The sequence below is a fragment of the Loxodonta africana genome, chromosome 12, assembly GCF_030014295.1.
Source record: "Loxodonta africana isolate mLoxAfr1 chromosome 12, mLoxAfr1.hap2, whole genome shotgun sequence".
NCBI lineage: Eukaryota > Metazoa > Chordata > Mammalia > Proboscidea > Elephantidae > Loxodonta > Loxodonta africana.
This window is the reverse complement of record NC_087353.1, coordinates 78128737-78152125: the sequence shown is the minus strand read 5'-3', so window position 1 is coordinate 78152125 and position 23389 is coordinate 78128737. Positions and strand designations below refer to the sequence as shown.

At 39.5% G+C, this 23389-nt stretch overlaps 1 protein-coding gene across 1 annotated transcript in view; it reads right to left on the bottom strand.

Annotated features, from left to right (window-relative positions):
- The window catches only part of LOC100671695 (phospholipid-transporting ATPase ABCA3-like), a 110272-nt gene that overhangs the window by 13760 nt on the left and 73123 nt on the right, over positions 1 to 23389 (bottom strand). Inside the window, exons 11-16 of the mRNA XM_064294799.1 lie at positions 22028 to 22190; positions 20169 to 20315; positions 15944 to 16163; positions 9518 to 9702; positions 7838 to 7972; positions 7462 to 7656 (exon numbers count right to left, since the gene is read on the bottom strand). Coding sequence (XP_064150869.1) covers positions 7462 to 7656; positions 7838 to 7972; positions 9518 to 9702; positions 15944 to 16163; positions 20169 to 20315; positions 22028 to 22190 — 1045 coding nt within the window. The remainder of the gene's footprint in view (positions 1 to 7461; positions 7657 to 7837; positions 7973 to 9517; positions 9703 to 15943; positions 16164 to 20168; positions 20316 to 22027; positions 22191 to 23389) is intronic.

Genomic DNA, 23389 nt, shown 5'->3' with positions numbered 1-23389 from the left:
ACCTACAGGTGTAAAGTAACGGTGTGGAGTGGCCAGGTATGCGATGAGTGGTGGAGTCTGTGGTGAAAAGGAAAATAAATAGCCATTCAGGTGAGGTAGCCACCGTTAGTCCTAGCCAATGTTGCCATGTAGGAATTCAGATCAGTACTGCCAAGTCTTCTTTTTTAAAAGAAGCTAGAAATTATTTTATGAGTTGATTTAAAAATATTACCCAAAACTTTATAACCTACTTGGTATAAATTTGGCTTGTTTGTGACCTCTTCACTAAACAAACTCTTGGTGGAGAAGATTAAAACTCTGGCTGCCTAATCTGAGATTTGACTTCCTAACTTTTAATGATATTCTAAACTTGACATTTATTATTGTAATAGCCATAATCAGCAGAGGTAACTAATCCTATAGAGCCACTTGAGACAAATTACTGTTAGAGTCAGTAACTAGGAGTAATGAATAAAAAACAGAATCTATGGGAAATGGCCATATCTGGAAATACCAATATATATTTAAGCAAAGTCCTTGTGACAGGTACAAATAAAAGTGAAGTAGTTACAACAGTAATTCTTCATCTTCTTTCTTTGTAATCATGTAGAAAATATCCTATTCTATTTATGGGTAAGGACATCATCTATGCATTCCACAGTGACCATGCTGACTCAAAGGAATGTGAGCCAGGCTTAGGGAGAGAGGAATGTATTTGCTTAGAGAAATAAATCATCCCTTTAACCTCTGGCCAGATTACATTTCAGAAATAAAGAAGCCACTGGAGGGTAAAGGTGGAAGAGGACCTATATCAAAGAAGAAGCTCTTACTCTAAATTTTAGGCTTCTCATTACTGCTCTTCTAACTTCTTAGGAGGCTAAAACAAAACCTTCCCCCTTTGAGGCTAATTTTTATTACTCTGTCCTTTAATTTTCCTTGCACTGTCATTTATTGGCCCTGCATTCAACAAAATGCCTCAGTTTTCCTCTTCCAAATTTGTCCATCTTGGACTATCTCTAAGCCTTCGTGGATGAACTCCTCCTTACTCTAGCCACCAAAGTTTGTTGATCTTCTCAGCTTTAATAATCTTCATGTCCTGTCTATCTCAACTCCCTTTTCTTCTTATCACACAGGAACACTCTAGCTCTGAATACACCCTTTGGTTCTGTTATGCCAAACTACCTGTATTTCTTTGAATATATACATTTGCACACCTCTTTTCCTCTGCATGTTTTCATTTCCCCCAGGAATGTTTGACTTCTCCCTTCCCCCACCACCTCCTGCCTAATGGCTAACGTCTATTTATCAAAACCCTGGCCTAGACTTTGTCCGAAAGGTTTTCCCTGACTCCTGTCCATAACAGACTTGGTATGTGTGTCATTTCTGTGCTCTGTAGCACAACATGCCTACTTTATCATACAATGTGCCAGATTATATTAAAATTGTTTTTATTTTTCTCATCAGTCTCTTCCACAAGTGTGTGAGATCACTGAGTGCAAGGACCATGTTTTTTATCTCTGTAATCCCAGCAACGAGCATAATGCTAGAAACATAATTCACACTTATAAATTTGTTGAATGGTCTAGGGGTATGGAAAAGATCATCCTGGGGAGAATGAAGCTTCCAGTACAGTGTTCTTCCAGATAAAAGTGATAAAGGTAGCCTGTTGTTGTTAGATGCCGTCAAGTTAGTTCTGACTCATAGTGACCCTATGTATAAAAGAATGAAATGTTGCTCAGTCCTGCGCAATCCTCACAATAGTAGGATGTTTTGAGACCACTGCTGCAGCCACTGCGTCTGTCCATCTCGCTGAGAGTCTTCCTTTTTTCCATTGACCGTCTACTTTACCAAGCATGATGTCCTGCTCCAGGGACTGATCCCTCCTGACAACATGTCCAAAGTATGTGACACATAGTCTCGCCACCCTTGCTTCTAAGGAGCATTCTGGTTGTACTTCTTCCAAGACAGGCTTGTTCGTTCTTTTGGAAGTCCATGGTTTATTCAGTATTCTTCACCAACACCATAATTCAAATGTATCAATTCTTCGATCTTCCTTACTCATTGTCCGGCTTTTGCATGCATATGATGTGACTGAAAACACCACAGCTTGGGTCAGGCACGCCTCAGTCTTCAAGCGAATCTTTCCTTGTCAACACTTTAAGAGGTCTTTTGTAGCTGATTTGCCCAATGCAATGCATCTTTTGATTTCTTGACTGCTGCTTCCATGGGTGTTGATTGTGGATCACTGGTTTTGCTTCTCTAGAGAGGCCACCCTAAGATACTCTTCAACTTATTTTAGTAGCTGATAGGAGCTTTATCTGTCTTGATTCAAGACATTGGATTTTAGTGATAGAAAGGTTGCTAAAGTGTGCTCATACCCATGGGATAGGTGAAAACTAGATAAACAAAGCCCAAAACAACAACAATAAAAAAAAAGCTGATGGTGATTGGGGAGAGAGAGCTCATTTTTCTTGAGCCTGATTACAGGTAATCTTCTATGAGATAATAATAAGCTAGTTGGGTCTCGGTCTGGTATTTATATTCCAAGAACATCAGGAGATACTCTCCAGTCACATTCCAGAATGAGGCTTTCATTTTTCTGCCATTTCTACTCAAACCTCTATAGCTGGCTGCTTTTTTTTTTTTTAAAGAGTAAATTCATTACCCATCCAATAAATCAAAATAGCATACTCTTAGTGTTCATTATATTCCAGGCACTATTATACGTGCTTTTAAATATTAAAAAACCACAGCTAACATCATACTCAATGGTGAAAGACTGAACGCTTTCCCCCTAAGATCAAGAAAAGGACACCTGATTTCATTACTGCTATTAAATGTTTTATTGGAAGTTCTACCCAGAGAAATTAGGCAACCAAAAGAAATAAAAGGCATCCAAATCACAAAGGAAGAAGTAAAACTATCTCAATTCACAGATGACATGATCCTATATATAGAAAATTTCAAAGAATTCACAAGAAAGCTACTAGAACTAATAAATGAACTCAGCAGAGGTGCAGGGTACAAGATCAACACCACCAAAATCTGCTTTCTGTACACTAGCAATAAACAAGCTGAAAAGAAAATCCAGAAAACAATTCCATTTACAATAGCATCTAAAAGAACAAAATACCTAGGAGTATATTTAACCAGGGGGGGTGAAAGACTTATATACTGAAAACTGAACAATACTGTTTAAAGAAATTAAAGACCCAAATAAATGGGTTTTCTTTTATTTTCGTGTTCAGGGCTTGGAAGGCTTAATATTGGTAAGATGTCAATACTACCCAAAGTGATCTACAGATTTAGTGCAATTCCTATCAAAATTCTATCAGCCATTTTTTTTTGCAGAAATGGAAAAGCTGATTCTCAACTTCATATGAAACTGCAAGGGGCCTTCAAGAGCCAAAACAATCTTCAAGAAGAAAAACAAAGTAGGAGGACTCAAATTTCCTGATTTCAAAATGCACTATAATGCTACAGCAATCAAAACTGTGTGGTACGAACTGATATATGCACACCCATGTTCAGTGCAGCACTGTTTACAATAGCAAAAAGATGGAAGCAACCAAGGTGCCCATCAACAGATGAATGGATAAATAAATTACGGTATATTCTTACAATGGAATACTATGCATCGATAAAGAACAATGATGAATCCATGAAACACTTTATAACATAGAGGAATCTGGAAGGTATTATGCTAAATGAAATTAGTCAGTTGCAAAAGGACAAACATTGTATGAGACTACTATTATCGAACTCAAGAAACAGTTTAAACAGAAGAAAATATTCTTTGATGGTTATGAGTGGGGAGGGAAGGAGGGAAAGGGGTATTCACTAATTAAATAGTAGACAAGAACTAATTTAGGTGATGGGAAAGACAACACACAATACAGGAGAGGTCAGCACAACTGGACTAAACCAAAAACAGTTTCCTGAATAAACCTAATGCTTCGAAGGCTAGGGTAGCAGGGGCGGGGGTTTGGGGACCATGGTTGCAGGGGACATCTAGGTCAACTGGCATAATAAAATCTGTTAAGAAAACATTCTGCATCCCACTTTGGAGAGTCGAATATGGGGTCTTAAATGCTAGGAGGCAGCCATCTAAGATGCATCAACTGGTCTTAACCCACCCACCTGGAGCAAAGGAGAATGAAGAACACCAAAGACAAAAGGTAATTATGAGCTTAAGAGACAGAAAGGGCCACATAAATCAGAGACTACATCAGCCTAATACCAGAAGAACTAGATGGTGCCCAGCTACAACCGATGACTGCCCGGACAGGGAACACAACAGAGAACCCTTGAGGGAGCAGGAGAGCAGCGGGATGCAGACCTCAAATTCTTATAAAAAGACCAGACTTAATGGTCCAACTGAGACTAAAAGGATCCCAGAGGTCATGGTCCCTAGACCTTCTGCTAGCCCAGGACAGGAACCATTCCCAAAGCCAGCTCTTCAGACAGGGATTGGACTGGACTTTGGGATAGAAAATGATACTGGTGAGGAGTGGGCTTCTTGGATCAAATAGACACATGAGACTATGTGGGCAGCTCCTGTCTGGAGGGAAGATGAGAGGGCAGAGGGGGTCAGAAGCTGGCTGAATGGACACGAAAATAGAGAGTGGAGAGAAGGCGTATGCTGTCTCATCAGGGGAAGAGCGACTAGGCATATAAAGCAAGGTGTGTATAAATTTTTGTATGAGAGACTGACTTGATTTGTAAACTTTCACTTAAAGCACAATAAAAATTAAAAAAAAAGAAGTACAGGCCAGATTTGGCCTACAGGTCATAGTTGCTGACCCCTGCGATACAGAAAAACAAAACAAAACAAAACTGTGTGGTACTGGCATAAGGACAGGCATACTGACCAACAGAATCGAACTGACAGTCCAGGAATAAGCCCGTACATTTATAGCCAATTGATAATTGACAAGGGTACCAAGTCCATTAAATGGAGAAAGAACAGACTCTTGAACAGTGGTGTTGGGACAACTGGATCTCCAAATGCAAAAGAATGAAGTTGGACCCATACCTCACAGCATATATAAAAATCAACTCAAAATGGATCATTTACCTAATGTAAAAATTAAAACCATAAAACTCTTGGGATAAAACATAGGGGTAAATCTTGAAGACCTTGTTTTTGACAACAGATTCTTAGATATGACACCAAATGCAAGAGCAACAAAAGAAAAAATAGATAAATTGGACTTCATCAAAATTAAAAACTTTTGTTTATCAAAAAGCTTTATTAAGAGAGTGAAGAGACAACCTATAGAATGGGAAAAATATTTGCTAACCATATGTCTTAGTCATATAGCACTGCTATAACAGAAATACCACTAAGTGGATGGCTTTAATGAGGAGAAATGTATTTTCTCAGTCTAGTAAGCTACAAGTCCAAACTCAGGGTATCGGCTCCAGGGGAAGGCTTTCTCTGTCCACCGGCTCTGGAGCAAAGTCCTTCTCATCAATCTTTCCCTGGACTAGGAGCTTCTTCGCACAGGAACCCCATGTCCAAAGGGTGCGGTCTGCTCACCCCCCTCTCCTTGTATCTCTTGTAAGATAAGAAGTAGTGTACGCCACATCCCAGGGAAACTCCCCTTATATTGGATCAGGGATACGACTTGGGCAAGGGTGTTACATCCCACCCTAATTCCCCTTAACATAATCCAATCTTGCCTCATTAACTACAGGCAGAGATTAGGATTTACAAAACAGGAAAATTACAGTCACAAAATGGAGGACAACCACACAATACTGGGAATCATGGCCTAACCAAGTTGACACATACTTTTGGGGGACACAATTCAATTCATGACACCATATACCTGATAAGCGTATAATATCCAGAATATATAATGAACTCCTACAGATCAACAAAAGAGACAAAAAACCCTAATCAAAATTGGGCAAAGGACTTGAAAAAACTTTTCTCCAAAAAAGACACAAAAATGGCCAAAAGTCAGGGAAAAAGATGTTCAGTGTCATTAGTTATCACGAAAATGCAAATAAAAAACACAATGAGATACGATTTTATACCCACTGGGGTGGCTATTATCGGAAACATGGAAAATAGCTGTTGGGGAGGACGTAGAGAAATTGGAACCCTCGTTCATTGCTTCTAGGGAGTGTAAAATGGTGCAGCTACTCTGGAAAACAGTTTATTGGTTCCTCAAAAAGTTAAACATAGAATTACATCAGGCCCAGCAATTCCACTCCTAACTATATACCCAAAAGACTTGAGAGAAGAGACTCAAACAGATAATTGTCTGCCAAAGTTCACCGCAGTGTTATTCACAATAACCAAAAGGCAGGAACAACCCAAGTGTCCATCAATTAATGAATAACAAAAATGTGGTATACACATACAACGAAGTATTATTCAGCCATAAACAGAAATGAAGTTCTGATACTTGCTAGACATGGCAAGTATCAGAACCTTGAAAACATTACGCTAAGTGAAATAAGTGAGACACAAAAAGTGAAATCAGTCAGCAACAATGTCAAATATTGTAGGATCCCAATTATATGAAATATCTAGAATAGGCAAATGCATAGACACAAAATTTATAGTTGTTACCAGGCATGAGGGTGGGAGAGGGGAGAATGGGGAGTTATTGCTTAAGGGGTACTGAGGTTCTGTTTGGGGTGATGAAAAATTTTTGTAAACAGATAGGGATGATGGTTATACAACATGATGAAAGTAATTACAGCTAAATTAACTAATGCCATTGAATTATACACTTAAAATTTATTAAAATAGCAAAATTTTTGTTATATACATTTTACCACAATAAAAAAATACTTTTCAGAAAATTTGGATTGGGGGACAAAAGTTTTAAACTTAGGTTCACTATAATTTTGTATATACAATTCAGTAGTACTTGCCTATGCCTGGCCATATTTAAATAGCCATTATGCTTTCTCTTACTCATAGTACAAAATAACAGAAGCTACAGGATTTCTACCAATTAAAAAAATTAATCCATATAATAACTCTATGAGCTATTCTATCCTGCTTTCCAGATGAGGCAGCAGAATAAGCTGCCCCAGGTCATAAATTAGTAGGAGTCAGAGTTGGGATTTATAACTCAGCCAATCAGGCTCCCCATTTCTAGTTCAATGTCCCTTATATGTCCTATACTATCACATGTCCTGTGGCTTCTACTGTGGTTAAGACAAATGCAGACCTCCCCTCAAGAAGCTTACAATCCAGCGGGAAAGAAATGTTTTTCCTTCACCAGGAGTTCTCCATACAGCCTTTCTTGCTGGGATTCTGGGAGAGAATTAAACACTACAGAAAATGACTTGAGGGACTATTTTCTCAGTTCTTCCAAGGATAGTACCTATCTCCTACCACTATGGATGCAAAGGAGAGAAGATAATTTGTTACATACATTAGGATAAATTCTCCCCGAAGCCTAGGCGAAAAGAGTTGAAACACTTTTAAATTCTAATGAGCGGACAGCATCTTACCTTTTGTATGTTTTTGCTGATATTTTTGTCATCAAATATGACCTCCCCAGAAGTGATGGTCTCATCTCCAGTCAACATTTTGAAGATGCTGCTCTTCCCAGCTCCACTGAAGCCTAGCAGCCCAAAGCACTCTCCTTTATGAACTGCCAAGGTGAGCCTATTTACCGCCACAACAGGCACCCATTGAAAATATATCTAAGGAAACATATAGGAATCTTTAAGTCTACAACTGTAGCCAGTTCTAATTTCTGGGGCAGCCACCCTCTAAGCCCTGGTGCCTTCTCCCCACCAAAACAGAGGAAGAAATCAACTATCCTGATTAAGTGACATTTCCATTAGGTTTCTGACAGAATAACACCATCACAATGAACTATACCTTTAAGAGCTCTTTAAGGATCAGAGGACTGTTCAAGGATGACAGGTTTCCTGGGGGACACTCCAGGACTTTGTCTTGTTCATCCATCACATCGTAGTCATCAGGCACTAAAGATGACCTGTCACTGACCTGTACCTACATTCCCGAGACAAGGATCACAGCTGTGAATACTCTTCAGGCAGAGCAGACTTAACCATTAGGTCCTGGTAAGCACAGTGGCTAGGATCCACAATAGTTTTAGGGGCCAACAAAAATATTTTCATCTTTTTTTAGTCAGAAAAAGAAACATAATTGAGCTTGAATTATATTTGAAATTTTACTAACACAGTCATAATATACATGTGTGTGTCTATATATATACACACACACACATAAACCCATTGCTGTCAATTCTGACTCATAGCGACCATATATGTATATATATATGTGTGTGTCTGTATATATATATATATATAATTTTTTTTTAATGGAAGAAGAGGCCCACAAAGGCAAAAGTATCAGAGGATCCATTAAAGTCATATGGTAGTCCTGCCCTTAGGCACCTAGCCCAGCTTGTGCTGGAGCTAGAAAACTACAAGGGCTTAAGTGAGGGGAACTGCATCTTCTAAGACAGGGGTTCTGTGAAGGTCTTACAGTTGGCTTCCTACTCATCGTCTCAGCTCTCCCATACTCTTACCTTCCATAGGTTTGTTGTCATTGAAGAAAATTTAAAATGGTAGGTAATTAAATTAATCAATCTTTTCCATTATAATTTCTAAGTTTTCTCCACATATTCTTTTAGTAGCTTTACAGTTTCATCTTTTATGTTTAAATCATTGATCCATTTGGAGTTTAATTTGGCATAATCGTCGATAGAAGGTTTTGGAAATTCAGGACATACAGCTATGGTTATAGTTACTTGCTTTCTCTGGGAAGAGAGATCTAACACAAAGCTAGAGGCATACTGAAAACATTTTTTGTATGATTAGAAAAAAAAGCATCTAAGATTTCAGTGTTGATCTACAGTGTGAAGATATTTTAAAAATTGTCCTTTAGGAGACTGCTTTTAGAGACACTTGAATCCATTGTTAAGAACACTTATAAGATGTATAATCTCTCCATTGGGTAATTGTAATGCTACTGGCTGGGATCACAGATGGCATGTAGTCATTTAGGGTGGTCAACCTTTCCAGTTTGCCAGGGATTAGAAGGTTCCCCCAGGATGTGCAGTCAATAACAAAGAGAAAATGGGCTTAGAATTCTAAATTTTCCAATCGAGGGTGCTGCCAGGAAGACTGCCATTTGAAAAAAACTGTTCAAATAACAAATGTTCAGATATTTAACATGGGTACAAAGACAATATACTTAATACAAATCATATATACAAAAAAGAAGTGAGGGGTTTTTTCATTCCAGCTGTCTATGGGCTTCATTTTTGAGAACAGGAGAGAAGAAATTGTTGCCAGCCATATAAACCAAAGTGAGGGGACATTTCTGACTTAAAGACAGAAAATCTGGCTTTTAACCTACTTGTTACTGAGACACTGGGCTCCTTGGAGTGAGAGGCTTGAATATGAGCTCTCAATTCATGAAAAATGACAAAATTTATTATCAGAGCCATTTTCTGGGTGCAAGGCGGTTGAAGCTGTGTCAGAGAGACTCTTCATTCAGTATTCATAAGTTAGATGCTAAACTACTCACCATCTTTCGTTTTTTGAGGAAGTGACAATACAGAAGATTAGAGTAAAGAGATCTAAATGTCAAGAGGTTGATCTCAATAATGAAAAGCAGGATGAGAAAAAGGAAGCCTGTGACAATCATGGCGGTCACATATTTTCCAATCCCATGACCTTCGAATCCATAATAGTTCTCTTCATATGTAATGTCTGGGACAGATAAAAGGAGATGTGCTCATTTTAATGCGTGGGGAAGACTCACTCCACTCACTTTACTTGTCAGGTTTGTGAAGTTTGGTTTTTTTTTTAAATCAATTTTTCTTTTACTTTTTTCAAAGGCATGAGTACATAAAGACTATATTACTTGAGGCAATAAATGTGAGGCTTGAGCCTATGTGAACAGAAGTTACTGTTGCAATCAAATAAACTTAAGATAATATTAATGTCATATATGTGATTACGCATTTCCTGTTGAGCTGCATGGTAACCAGGCATATGTCATAATCAGTTCATTAATTTATCCTTTTTATATATTTAAACCAAATATAATTTTCATTATGTCTGTCAATTTATAATTCCCACTTCTCAAAGAACTGTCCTCTAATTTCCTTCTTCTTTCAAAGATCACAGAGTAGATTCCCCAAGATCCATGTCTGGCTGCTTGACCTCCATCTGCCTGACTTAGGGGTATGTATATAACCCAACTGGGTTAATGAGATTCTCTCAATTGCATTCTGAAACTGGTACAGTGCAGTCAGGCTCTTTGTGTGCCTCAGGTGTAAGTTGTGGAGCTATGGGCAGTTATGTGGATTAGGAAAAGCACTCACCAGAAAGAAAGAAGAACCAAGGAGGTGTGTAGAGAGAGGCTGAGATGAGAAACAGAAAATACTGCTTCCAGTTTCCCCTGAGATTAGACTGCATTCCTATCAGTACTCTTGGGATCCATGAGATGGCCCTTTATCATTAAAATAATCGAAATACTCTTACTTTTAAACTTAGTTTAAAAATTCGTTTTCTCCTCCTTTAGGTTTATAATTGCAGTCAATATCCACAATGAACAACGTATAGTTGAATTCTTACATCTCTCTCTTATACAGAGGCACGCATTAAAAGAATGGAAAATACTCCTCAATATCCTGGATATCCGATCCCTGTGCCACCTTGATCAATGTTGGGACTCCTCCTATTCCTCCCACACAGTCACTATTTTACTGACCCATGTTTTCCCAATTACTCTAAAATGATGAATGTAAAATTACCCATAAACTCAGACTTTCCTTTAAGAGTACTCAGGCATTTCTTTCTCTCCCAAATATCATTAAAACTTTTCCTCTTGTGCCTGATATTATTTTAATAGTTCAAAACACTCCACTTTTCATTTAGGGATGAGGTTTAACATGCAAATATAGAAGGGCACTAGAGCCTATTCACAGAGGAATATAATGGATTAGTAACGGAATCTTTTAGAACACATTTGTAGGTTACAGTTAGTAAAGATCCTGGGTGCTTCAAGTCTCTGATATCTCAGCTTCCTCTGAATTCAAGACTAGCTGATACTCCTGAACCTATTTGCTAATTTTCCCCCATATTACAAAAGTAGCATAAAGCCAGGGCAGAAGGCAGTGAGACTCCACTTTGGCAACAGGGCCATATCCTGTACTTGAGGTCACTAAACTTTCTTACTGGGGTCTCTATTTGCTGTTTTTCCCAGAGTGCCAGCTTGAGTTCTAATCCCTGCTCCTTACGAAGCTTGCCTATATGGAATTCTGACCCTTTCCTATCCCTCCTTGCTATGCTACTTCCCTGAACTGTTTCCTATAATGAAATCATGGTCAGTGCATGTTGAATCTCCCTGACTTTCTGATCTGTTGCTGAGAACTATTGCATTAATGAAGTTCCTAAAAGGCGGCTGTCTGACCCTATCCTATCTTCCTGCCTCTCAAAAGCTGGCGTACTAGGAAGCTTACCAAGAATAAGCTCTATTTCTCTTCCATCATGTTTAGATGAACAGAAGCTACATGTTGAGGTATTCTGGGTCAGCCAGGTAGATCTATGGTACATGCAGTTTGGAGAAAGTTTCCCATCACTCCTCTATAGTCCCTCAAAATGATTCGGGTTTATTTGGGGGCTAAGGGAACAAGTGGGTATGTATCAGGTCTACAGAGAGTGATTCTCATATAGCTGAACTAATTCACCACTATTGCAGTTCCTGCTCTGGTAAGCAGTGATTCTCTGTATCAGTCTGACTGTCTCTCCAGTTTTTGGGGTGGCAGTGCTATTGCAGTTTTTAAAGGTACTGTATGACTACAATATGGAGACTAACATTTCAGAGATAAGTACTAGACTTTATGAATAAAAGAGCCAGATAAATTAACTTGGTGGTCAAGATTGTTTTTTTTTTGCTCTATTTCCCTACCTTTTATTAATATTTCCATTTCTATGAAAATGTCATCAGCTCTATCCTTTCAGGACAGTCAATAAATGAGTAGCCCATTTCATTAGCAAGTGAACTGACAGCCAAGTGCTATGTGCTAATATAATATAATATAATATAAAAATATTAATATATTAATAATTAATATAATATAATAGCAGTATCTATAAAGATTTAAAAAAAAGAAAAGGAAACTGGACTTAGGGAGTCCAGAAAGCAGAGTTTATAACAGGACTTTGAACTGGTTTGGAACCTGTTTGGAACAGTTAAGTAACTTCCAACGTAAATGAGGGCAGTGTAGGTGTCTCGGATCAGGCTCCTGAAACTTTCAGGATCCATGAGGAGACTGGATTATTGGCAGGACTGTGAAGAGTGACACACATGCAAAGTGGTACAGTCAGCCGCCATCTTTGAGTGGGACACTGTTGTTTGTTTCCTCCTTGGGTCAAAATCCTAAGGGCAACAGATTTGGTTGCCATGCAACATGTACACTGCCCTCATTATGTCAGCAATTACTGAACTGTTCTGAACCAGTTCAAAGCCTTGGTTTCTAAGCCTCGTGGGACTATCCAGAGTAAATACGAGTTCAGATCAACACTAACAGTCCATGATATTTTTGTTGTTTCCTTCCCCTCTTATTCTTGAAGATATCCACAATAAGAGAGATAGTTGTAGCTTTAAGGCTTCAAGAGAGGAGAATGTCTCTTAGCGGCCCCACATCATGCACCGTTGGTTTCCTGTGAGCAGTCAGGCAAGTGGTAGAGCTGTGAGAAGTAGGACTCTGGGGCCATACTGCTTAGGTCCAAGTCCCAGCTCTAACACTCCTACTGACTGAGATTTTGGAAAGTGTTTTTAGTCTCTCTGCCCCAGTTTCCACATCTGTGGAAGAGCTGTAAGTATAAGAATAATACTTACCTACACATCATGAGGCAGTTATAAGAATTAACATGGATAAAGCCTTTAGAACAGGGCATGGCTCATAGAAAGCAGTCAATAAATGTTAGCTATTGGTGGTTGTCAAAATCCTAAGGGTGCCACAACTCCTTAGTGTTTACTTCTAAGTAAACATCCTCAGGATCACCTTTTGAATAGCAATACAAGAGTCAGATGAACACACAATTTACCCCTTTTAATCTTTTAAGGTGTAAAAGGGGTTTACAGAGATTTCTCCAAGTGGGGAAATGACTTCTACACTAAAAATGTCACCTGTAGACATTCTAGATGTTCTTAGAAAAAGCCTTCTCGAGTCAGAATCAACTGGACGGCAATGGGTTTAGTTTTATTTTTTGCTACTTAAATGTGGAGTGCTAGAGAAAGAAGGGATTAGTTGCTACTAGTGACAAGGGAGGCCTGTGGTACTCACTATTCATATTACAATCTTCAGAGGAACTGGCAGCGCAATATCTCTGGGTTCGGAAGTTGTCGTAGAATCCACTGATGGACTTTCCCAGGTTGTGAGTGGGAAACAGGAAGGATGTACTGACCAATATTTGGTTGAATCTACCCAAATCTATCACTAGGATACAAAATTTGTAAATTAATTTCCATTGCAGAAAATCCCTATGAAGTTAGCACATCACAAAGTTCCAGATGATTTTTGAAAATCTTCAGTTAGGTCCCAATAAACTTTCCCCTGTCATGAAGTTCAGAGTTCTAAGAAAGCCTCAGGTTATATACTACTACTCAGGGTGAAGAGGAACAGTACCCAGTTCTCCAGTCCCTGGGTCCAAAGGAAACCTGAGTCTGCTTACAATCCAAGGGGGTGGCATACATACATGGGTAGGAAGGCTCGATGTAATGGATATGATGCAGGACATTGCTGAAGCTAGTACTTCAGTCTTGTGCATTACTCTAAAAATTATGGTTGGGATAGATGTAAAGGTGGACAGGAGTTAAGAGTTTAGGTTCCAGAGAGTCTGGGGGTCAGTGATTTTCTAAGACAGTCAATCAACGGTCCATTATTCCACTACTGGAAATTTATCCTAAGGAAATTATCTAAAATACAGAAAAGCTTTATGCATAGAGATGTTTGTTTACTACATCTTTCATTATAAATAAGACATTGGAAGTAATCTAGCTGAACAGAAACAGCCAAATTACGGCAAATCTATTCAATAAACATTATGTGGCTATAAAATATTAAGAGTTATGATAGCACAGGAAAAGACATATGTCATACAAAGTGTGGTAGGCAGAATTCTAAGATGGCCCACAATATTCTGGCACCCTGACGTCCACACCTTGTGTAATACCCTCCCCTTGAGCGTGGGTTGTTGTTGTTACATGCCGTCGAGACAGTTCCGACTCATAGTGACCCTATGTACAACTGTAGGTGGGACTGTGAATATGATGGATTTCATTCCCATGGTTAGGTTATGCTACATGACAAACAGCAAGAGATTCTACAGATGTCATTAAAGTCCCCAATCAGCTGACTCTGAGTTAATCCAAAGAAAGCTTTATTCAGGGTGGGCTGTTAAAAGGGACTGGGCCCTTCCTGAAATCACAAAGATAGGATGTGAGAGTCTCCTGCTGGCCGTAAAGGAGCAAACTGCCATGTTGGGAAGAGGGCCTCGTGGCAGGGAACAGTGAGTGGGTGGTCTCTTGGAGCTGAGAACTGCCTTGCCTGACAGCCAGCAAGGAAGTAGAGAGCTCAGTGCTACAACAGCAAGTAACTGAATTCTTCCAACAACCAGTGGGCTTGGAAGAGGACCCTAACCCTCAGATGAAATTGCAGCCCTGGGCAATGCCTTGATTTCACCCTGAGCAGCAGACCCAGGTAACCAGCATCTGGACTCCTGACCCATGGAAACCATGAGTTAATAAATTTGTTATTTTTAAACTTCTAAGTTTGTAGTAATTTGTTACACAGCAATAGAAAGCTAATATACAAATAAAAACAGAAAATTGTGTATCTAATGATTTCATCAATATAAAATAATGGTTAGATAAAAGCAGAAAAAGATATTAAATTCTTTCAAGTAGCTGTCTCTGGCAAGTAGGATTAAGAGTATTTTTTTTTACTTTTTTATATTTTCCAATTGTCTATGAGGAAGAAGGAAATTAGGTTACATAGGCTTCCCGGGTGTCCAGAAGAAGGAAATAGTAAGGAAATAAAAGCCTCAATGAATGCTCAAAGAGCTTTCCCAGAAATCTAATCCCATGAAATCACTCTGTGAAGACAATCTAAATCTCCCATATCCTGGCCCACAAGGCCCTTCAAGGTCTGGCCCCTGTGCACCCCTCCAGACCATCTTATTCCTTTCAGACAATGCTCCAGGTACAATGAACTTTTTTTCTGTTCCTTAGACCATGCAAAGTTCATTCCTGTTTTAAGATCTTTCACTACCTTTTCGTCAGCCTGAAATATTCTTTCACCAAATCCTCATATGACTCGCTGCATATCAAAGAGGCCACCTAGACTAAAATAGTTCTCAAAAAAAACCCAAACCCATTGCCATTGAGTCGGTTCTGACTCATAGTGACCCTACAAGACAGAGCTGAACTGCCCCATAGAGTTTCCAAGGAACAACTGGCAGATCTGAACTGCTAACCATAGCTCGCCATAGCTCTTAACCACTGCACCACCAGGGCTCCTAAATAGTCTTCAGTCACTCTCTATTGGGTAAATCTCTTATTTTTATCACAGTGATTATTATTACTTTTATCACAGCACTTATGACTACCTTGTATTACCTTGTTCTCTCCTAGTAATTATAATGTATACTCCAGGAGAGTATGGATAGTATCTATCTCGTTTAGAGGTGTATTCCCTATGTCTGCCACAGTAGGGGCTTAATAAATATTACATAAATGAAAAAACAATGAGTCAGAGACACCCCTATGATGCACTGAATATCCATATTTTTAGAGGCAGTAAGTCTGTAGAACTGGCCTCCCAGAATCATCTCTTTAGTCACTGACCCAGCTGGCTCCCCACTTGCTTACTTGCTCACTAATACTTCCAGGACATGAATTAATTTCATAAATAAGGAAGGGCCTAAGACTTCCACTTACTATTCGTGTCGATCATGTAGACCAACAGAAAGCTGGAAATGCCTGTGAGGAAGTTGAATGCCAATAGTCCGGTGTAGGCAGCAGCACTACTGGAAAACAAGAAGCTCATCAAGTATATGAAGGGAATGGTGGACCAGCCGAACAGCATTAAGATCAGCAAGGCATCTGCATAGTGGTTGTCTTCAAAGAATGCTTTCACATTACAGATATAGAAGACTACCTAGGAGCATAAGACAAAGGCCAGAGGTAAGGCATTCATTGGTTGAAGGAGGAGGTGGAGTGAAGGGTAGGAAGAGAGAGTGCACCAATTAAGAAATCAGCTCAGAACACCAAACCTATTGCGGTGGAGTCTAATTCCCATTCATAGTGGCTCTACAGGACAGAGCAGAACTGCCCCATAGGGTTTCCAAGGCTGTAAATATTTACAGAACCAGACTTGCCACATCTTTCTCCCATGGATCAGCTGGTAGGTTCAAACCAAAGACTTTTTGGTTTGCATCCAAGTGCTTAACCACTGCACACCAGGGCTCCTCTGAATGCCCGAAAACCTGTTGCTGTTGAGTGATTTTCAAGGAGCAGCTGGTGGATTTGAACCACCAACCTTGTGATTTGCATTCGAGTGCTTAATCACTGTGCTGCCAGGGCTCCTCGGGACACCAAACCAAACCAAACCCACTGCCATCGAGTCAACTCTGACTCATAGAGACCCTATAGGACAGAGAAGACCTGCCCCATAGGGTTTTCAAGGAGCAGCTGGTGGATCTCAACTGCCAACCTTCTGGTTAGCAGCCAAGCTCTTAATCACTGCACCACCAGGGAGATGAAAATAGCTAGCTCTGCCTTTTCAAACCCTGACTCATAGGGCTCAGGATGAGCCACATCCACCTATCCATACTGAAAGTAACTACAAAGAAAACAGAACAAGCCTTCCACCTCCTTCCTTCTCTCTCTCATGTTTTCTTCTGAGTTGGAGTAGTTTTCTTTCTTCCTTTTTTTGTTTGGTTAAGGGAGTTACAGGGAAGATGGTGTAGTTGTTGTAGACATTCCTGATAAGACACTGTTCAAAGATCCTAGGGCAAAATTTCCCACATTACGTGAGCGAACATGAGTCAGGCTCAGGATTAGAGAGCTGGTCACTGATGTCTGCTGAGATGTTCAGGGGATGCTCCAAGTAGTTGTTGGATGAGGATGTGGGTAGGAAGAGCATTGTACACAAAGGCTTTCCTGCTATAGGCAAGTGACCCAAGCTGAAGGAGAACAAGTCCAGATACACACTAAACACTTACCAGTAGCAGGGAGGAAGAAATGAAGAAGACAATGATATCCCAAAACAAAGCAGAAAGCCAGAAAATACCAACACGTGCTCCACTCACAAACTGGATGTGTTTCGCCTTACAGACTCTCTCACTCACTGTCAGGAGAGAAAAACTACTAGCCACGATGGCTGTGCCAAAGAACAAACTGAAGGCAATGTCATGTCCTTTGCTGCCCCTGAAGATGGAACATGAGAAAAATATTGTGGGTAGGAGAAATACAATTTGTACCAACAGCTATTTCCTTGAGCAAGGGTTTGCAGAATTTTCGATATCGCTGACCAGTAAGTTTTTAAAAATTATTTTTTGGGTATCAATATACGGTTGCCAACTTCTTTGTCTGTTGACAAATAAGGACATTATATAAAAGCTACATTTATCAAAAAGGATATTTTAACCCCCAAAATGCAGGAAGGCAATAATCTCAGAAAAAAGGACAGTTTTCCTAAAAAAGGACAGTTGGCTACCTTATATTAATATACACATACTTACTTTTTTTTTGTTTTCTTTTGTTTGTAATTTCACTTCCAGGTAGTGAAAAGTTATCACAGACTAGCCTTTGTCTGCTTTAGGACCCATTTATACTCTTTAAAATTATTGATAGCCCCACAGAACTTATGCTTATGTGGATTATAGTAATTGATATTTAGTATATTAAAAATTAAAACTGAAAAATTAAAAAAGTTGCTTATTAATTCACTAAAACAATAATAAATCAATTACATGTTAACATAAATAACATCTGATTTACAAAAATCACTATTTTTGCAAACAATAAAAATTTAGTGAGGAGTGGCAATGTTTTACACGTTGGAAAACCTCTTTAATATCTGGCTCAACAGAAGACAGCTGGTTTCTTATATCTGATTGCGTATTCAATCTTGTGTAATGCTGTGTTTTGGTTTAAGTATATGAAGAAAATCTAGCTTCACCAGATACAGACATAGTTGAAAGGGGAGAAATATTTTAATAGCCTCTTCAGATAACAGTACTCTTAAATTCTACATTAAAAACTTGACAAGTGGTAGTTTCTTAAAGGTTAGTTGCAATTAGGGTGACCAACTTGTCCCGGTTTGCCTGGGATTTTCCTGGTTTTAGCACTGAAAGTCCTATGTCCCAGGAAACTCCTAAGTCCTGTGTAAACCAGGATAGTTGGTCACCCTAGATACAATGTGAAAATCTGAAAACTGTATCAATGAACTTTCTGTACTGTAGAAAATACAAATCCACTGGTTTATCTTGCATTTTCAATAGACCATTTACTCATGCACGATTATCTAACATTATGAATTGATCATTTGGAAAATATTACCATGAAAATCATTTTGTCCTCCCAGGCCCCCTGAAATGGTCTGTGGCACCCCTGGGAGTTCTTGGAGCACACTTTGAGAACCACTGTCTTAGAGCATAACACAGAAATGTTTATTAAACATTTCTAACATATACATCCCAGAAGAACTTAAATCCCAGAGGAAGTGAAACCACACATACTCATGGAATTGTTGCTTTATTGCTTGTCTGGCAGTTGGAGGCTGAGGCTTGTTAGAGACGGAGATAGAAGCGCCAGGGCCAGACAGTAACTTGAACAGAACATTGTTGACCAAGCTTAGGGCAACCGGAGCAGCATGGTATGCCTGGTTGTTAAACAGAGCAGTGACGATGGTTTTGCTTTTTTGGACATCGAGGGAAATGGCGACAATACATCGTTCCCTACAGCTTCTACTTTTCAGTAGGAACTCTTCTATATTACCTAGAACACATTAGGAAAACAACACTCATGGGTCAACATGCATAATTGGTGATTCCGTTCAACAAACGTTTACTGACTCAATGCCAGGAAATGTGCTGGGCCCTGGGATACCAAGGAGGTCGGGGGGTTTACAATCTGGAAGAACTGCTACTGTGTATTTTGGGGTCAGGAGAGGAAACGAAAGCCACAGAAAGAATCTCTCTGTCTTGATCTGGAAGGCGAAACAATCGCACCATCAAATGAGACAGGTATTATGTAAATGTTAACACAGAGGATGTGAACACTGATGAAAAGATTTAATTTAAAAACAAGGCAGTGCATGCCTTGTCAGGGGCACTGGAACACCCGGGTGTTTAGTGATGGCTCTATCATTTATTCTCTGACCTTGTGTTATTCATCTGAACTTCTCTGAGTCTCACTTTTGTTGTGAGTAGCAAATGGAAGCCTGCATGTCGAAGGACTCAATGGGCTAAAATGCACTATATGTAAATCTGAAGTTTACTCATGTGTAAACTTTGTGAAAGCATAGCCTTGCTCACCTTTTTCTTTCTTAGCACCTAACAGTTTTTGGACAATTATAAATAGGTGTTCAATTGAAGCAAATTCATTTTTTTCTGGTTCCTTTGTCAGTTCATTACGTATTATTCCAGTCCCCCAAAAGGTAAATATTTTCAAAGATTTCCATTCTAAAGAATCAAAAAAGCCATTTAGAGTCCCATCATTACTTAGGTCAGATGTGTTTAGCCAGGCAGGCCTCCCTGAAGACCTCAGTCACTTATGCTACTGAGCACGCTTTTTCACATAGCTCAAGATTTCTGTGTAAAGGCTGGTGAGACCGTGGATAAGAAAGGACATGTTTCATACCATATTTTCCCTGCTTTCCTGAGATTTGTAACAAGCAGGAATTGAAACACAGCCTGTTCCAATGTGTGAAGCATATGAACACTCTTCTAGTGATAATGAAGGTCTTCATACACCAGAAGTCCTTCTCTGCAAAGTCCTTACCTGTCACTGGGTGAGGCCGTTGTTTCTCATTCGTTAGTATAAGTTTTATGTGGTCTGTAAACTGAACAGTCAACTCAGTCTGCACAGACACAGCATAAGACACAATAGATTGACCATATTGGTGCAGATCCATCCCCAAAACGGGGGCATTCTTTACTTCTGAATAGTAGGATACGGCTTTCAGGAGGAAGGTGGTGAAAAGCAGTAGTATCAAAATCTGCAAGGACATTATCTTCCAGTGACGAAAAGTGTACAAAGCCCTTTTCGTCAGCAAGGCATAGAACTGCTGGATGCAAAGAATAACCTACAAAGAGGAGAGAGATGTAAAATAGACTTCTAGGCACCCTCTGAGGGCAATTACTTGATCTTCTAGGCCTGGGTTAGCTGCCCCTCTTATGTGATCTCATAGCATTCTGTACTCTTCCCCTATCATAGGGCTTCGTATTTTGTACTGTAATTGCATGTTCAACCAGATGTCTTTCTTGTTATACCACAAACTCCATTAGGACAGACACCATTTCTGTCTACCTCACTGTTCCATCTCCAAAGACTAGCATAGAATGAGAACTCAATTAATAGAGGGAGAACTCAATTAATAACTGGTTGACTTGAATTGAAATTGAATTGAAAAATAGGCAACTCAAGCTGATATCCTTTGTGGTACTCACAGACTACAGTTTAATGGTAGTGATTAAGAGCCTGGCTGCTAAACAAAAGGTCGACAGTCTGCAGCCACCAGTCACTCCTTGGAAACCCCATGGGGAAGCTCTACTCTGTTCTATAGGGTCACTGTGAGTCAGAATCACCTTGACGGCAATGGGTTATATACAATATACATAATAATATTCACAGAAAAAACAAGCGTAAGTTTCCAGCAGAAAGGGGAATGATGGGACAAGATTTTTTCGCCAACACTTATGGTTTATTGGGGGATGGACAGACAGTAATGCATTTTAATACAATACAGTATGCTGAGGGTGCTATGGGAGTGCAGAAGAGCATCACTCAGACAAACCTGAAGGGTCAGGGAATGGTTCCTGGAGGAGATGAGGCTTGAGCTGGATATTTAAACTATGAGTTAACTAGGCTAAAAGCATGACAAAGCTTGGTGGATAGAGAAATATAGGTGTTTCAAGAGCATAATTTTCAAAGTGAGAGGTTACAGAAGGGAGGTTAAAGAGACAGTTAAGGGCAGTTTTGGAAGGCAATGTATGTTTTGATAAAGAGCTTGGATTTAACTCTGTAGATAATGGGGAGTCAATGAAGGGTTTTAAGCATCCAAAACCCAATGCCATTGAGTTGATTCTGACTTACAGTGACCCTAGGGGACAGGGTAGAACTGCCCGATAGGGTTTCTGAGGAAGCCGACTGCCACATCTTTCTCCCACATTTTAAGCACAGACTTTAAAATAGGTCATTCAGCTGTAGAGAATGGATTTAAAAATGCATACGTAAAACTCTGAGACTTAAATAATATTAATTATATGAGGAGGGGCCAGACCCTGGAGAAGGACGGCATGCTTGGTAAAGCAGAGGGTCAGCAAAAAAGAGGAAGACCCTCAACCAAATGGACTGACACAATGGCTGCAACAATGGGCTCAAGCGTAACGATTGTGAGGATAGTGCAGGACTGGGCAGCATTTTGTTCGGTTGTACGCAGGGTCGCTATGAGTCGGAACCTGCTTGATGGCACCTAACAACAACAAATATCTGAGGTGATCAGGGTTTGAACTAAAAAATGACGGTAAAAATGGAGAAAGAGGGAAGATTAGAGGAATATTCAGAGGAAAACTGTCAGGACTCTGGTTGTTCTGTGGGAGATACGGAAGAAGGTGATGCCTAGGATTCTGGTTTGGGCCTTAGGAACCTTGTGGGGAGAAGTGACTGGTCATGGGAAAGATTGGGGTATTTTTAGGATCACTCCACTTAATACCACCAGATCACATACTAATCTTACCATGATCTCCATTGTTAACCAAACCTTCCAATTTTATAATCCCAGGGAAGAGTAATCACCCCAGTATTAAATCGGATGTTAGGTAGATCCTCGGGCATCAGGAAGTCACCCTTTGGCTTATCATCCAGAGTTGCAAGGCATGATTGAATTCCTTTATGATCATGCTCGGAGGTGAGATGAGTGGCCTGGAGATCCGTGGCGGAGTCCGTCAATTTGTTGACCCTGCATCAAAATACCATGTTTTAACTATGCTCTGTGGGGAGGATCCAAGAGAAGACAGGCAAGCCCTCATCAAGATGAAAACACAATGGGGAGAAAAAGAAAACTAATCAGTTAATTAAATGTTAAGACAGGAAAGATGAGGACTTTCAGTAGTATTAACTAGCATAGCCTTGCTGGGCTCGGGAAGTCTTCCTGGATGAAGTGATCTTTAATTTGAGAATTAAAGAATGAGTAAGAATTACCTAGGTGAAGAGGGCAGAAAGAGCATCCCAAACAAAGGGAAGAAAGCATATGAAGGATTTAGAGTAACAGAGTGGACTGTACTGAATGAAGTCAGTATGCCTGGATCACAGAAGGAGAGGGGAGAGGAAGGAAAGAAAGCTGGATGGTCTAAGACCCAACAGATCATGCTCCCTCCTATTATAACTGAAAAATGTTCTCCTTTGTGTAAGGCTAATCCATACATATCTGCTCTGGCTTCTCCCCTTTCTCTTCATCGTTGGGAACCTCAATGCCACTCTATCTTTGAAGTCTTTCTCTCTAATAGCTCTTCTCCATCAGCATCTTAATATCTTTAATACACCTCCCTTGACCCCATGTCTCCCCTCTTCTCTCCTCCCCATCACAGTCGGTACCCTACATTTTGCTAAATCCAAAAAACATATTTTAGTCTTTATCTTATTAAACTTCTAAGCAGCATTTGACACTGCTGACCATCTTGTCCTTCTTGAAACACTCTCTTCCTTTGGCTTCCATGAGACCACGCCCCTATTTTTTGCTGGCATTTTTCATCCTCAGTCTTTTTATAAGTCCTTTTTTTTTCTATCCTCCCTTAAAAGTTGGTATTTTGCAGGGTCCTATCCTAAGTTCTTTCTTCCCTTTACTCTTCAGCAGAACTCTCAAATATTTGGTATTTATAGGCAATTTAAAGAGTTTTTGGTGTACATGTAAACACCAATTTCAGATCAATTAAATAAAAAGATCTTTGAAATTTTAAATATGAATAAAATAGTATTTAAATAACAAAATGAAAATAAAACAATATTTAAATTAATAATAATAATGATCATAAGAATAGTTTTTATCAGTGACAAGGAGGACAATCACCAAAGTTCCTGTATTCAGCTTGGTAACAAATAGCTTGAATCATCAGTCAGTTCCACTTACAACTGGAATTTTTTCTCCCTTTATTTTTACTA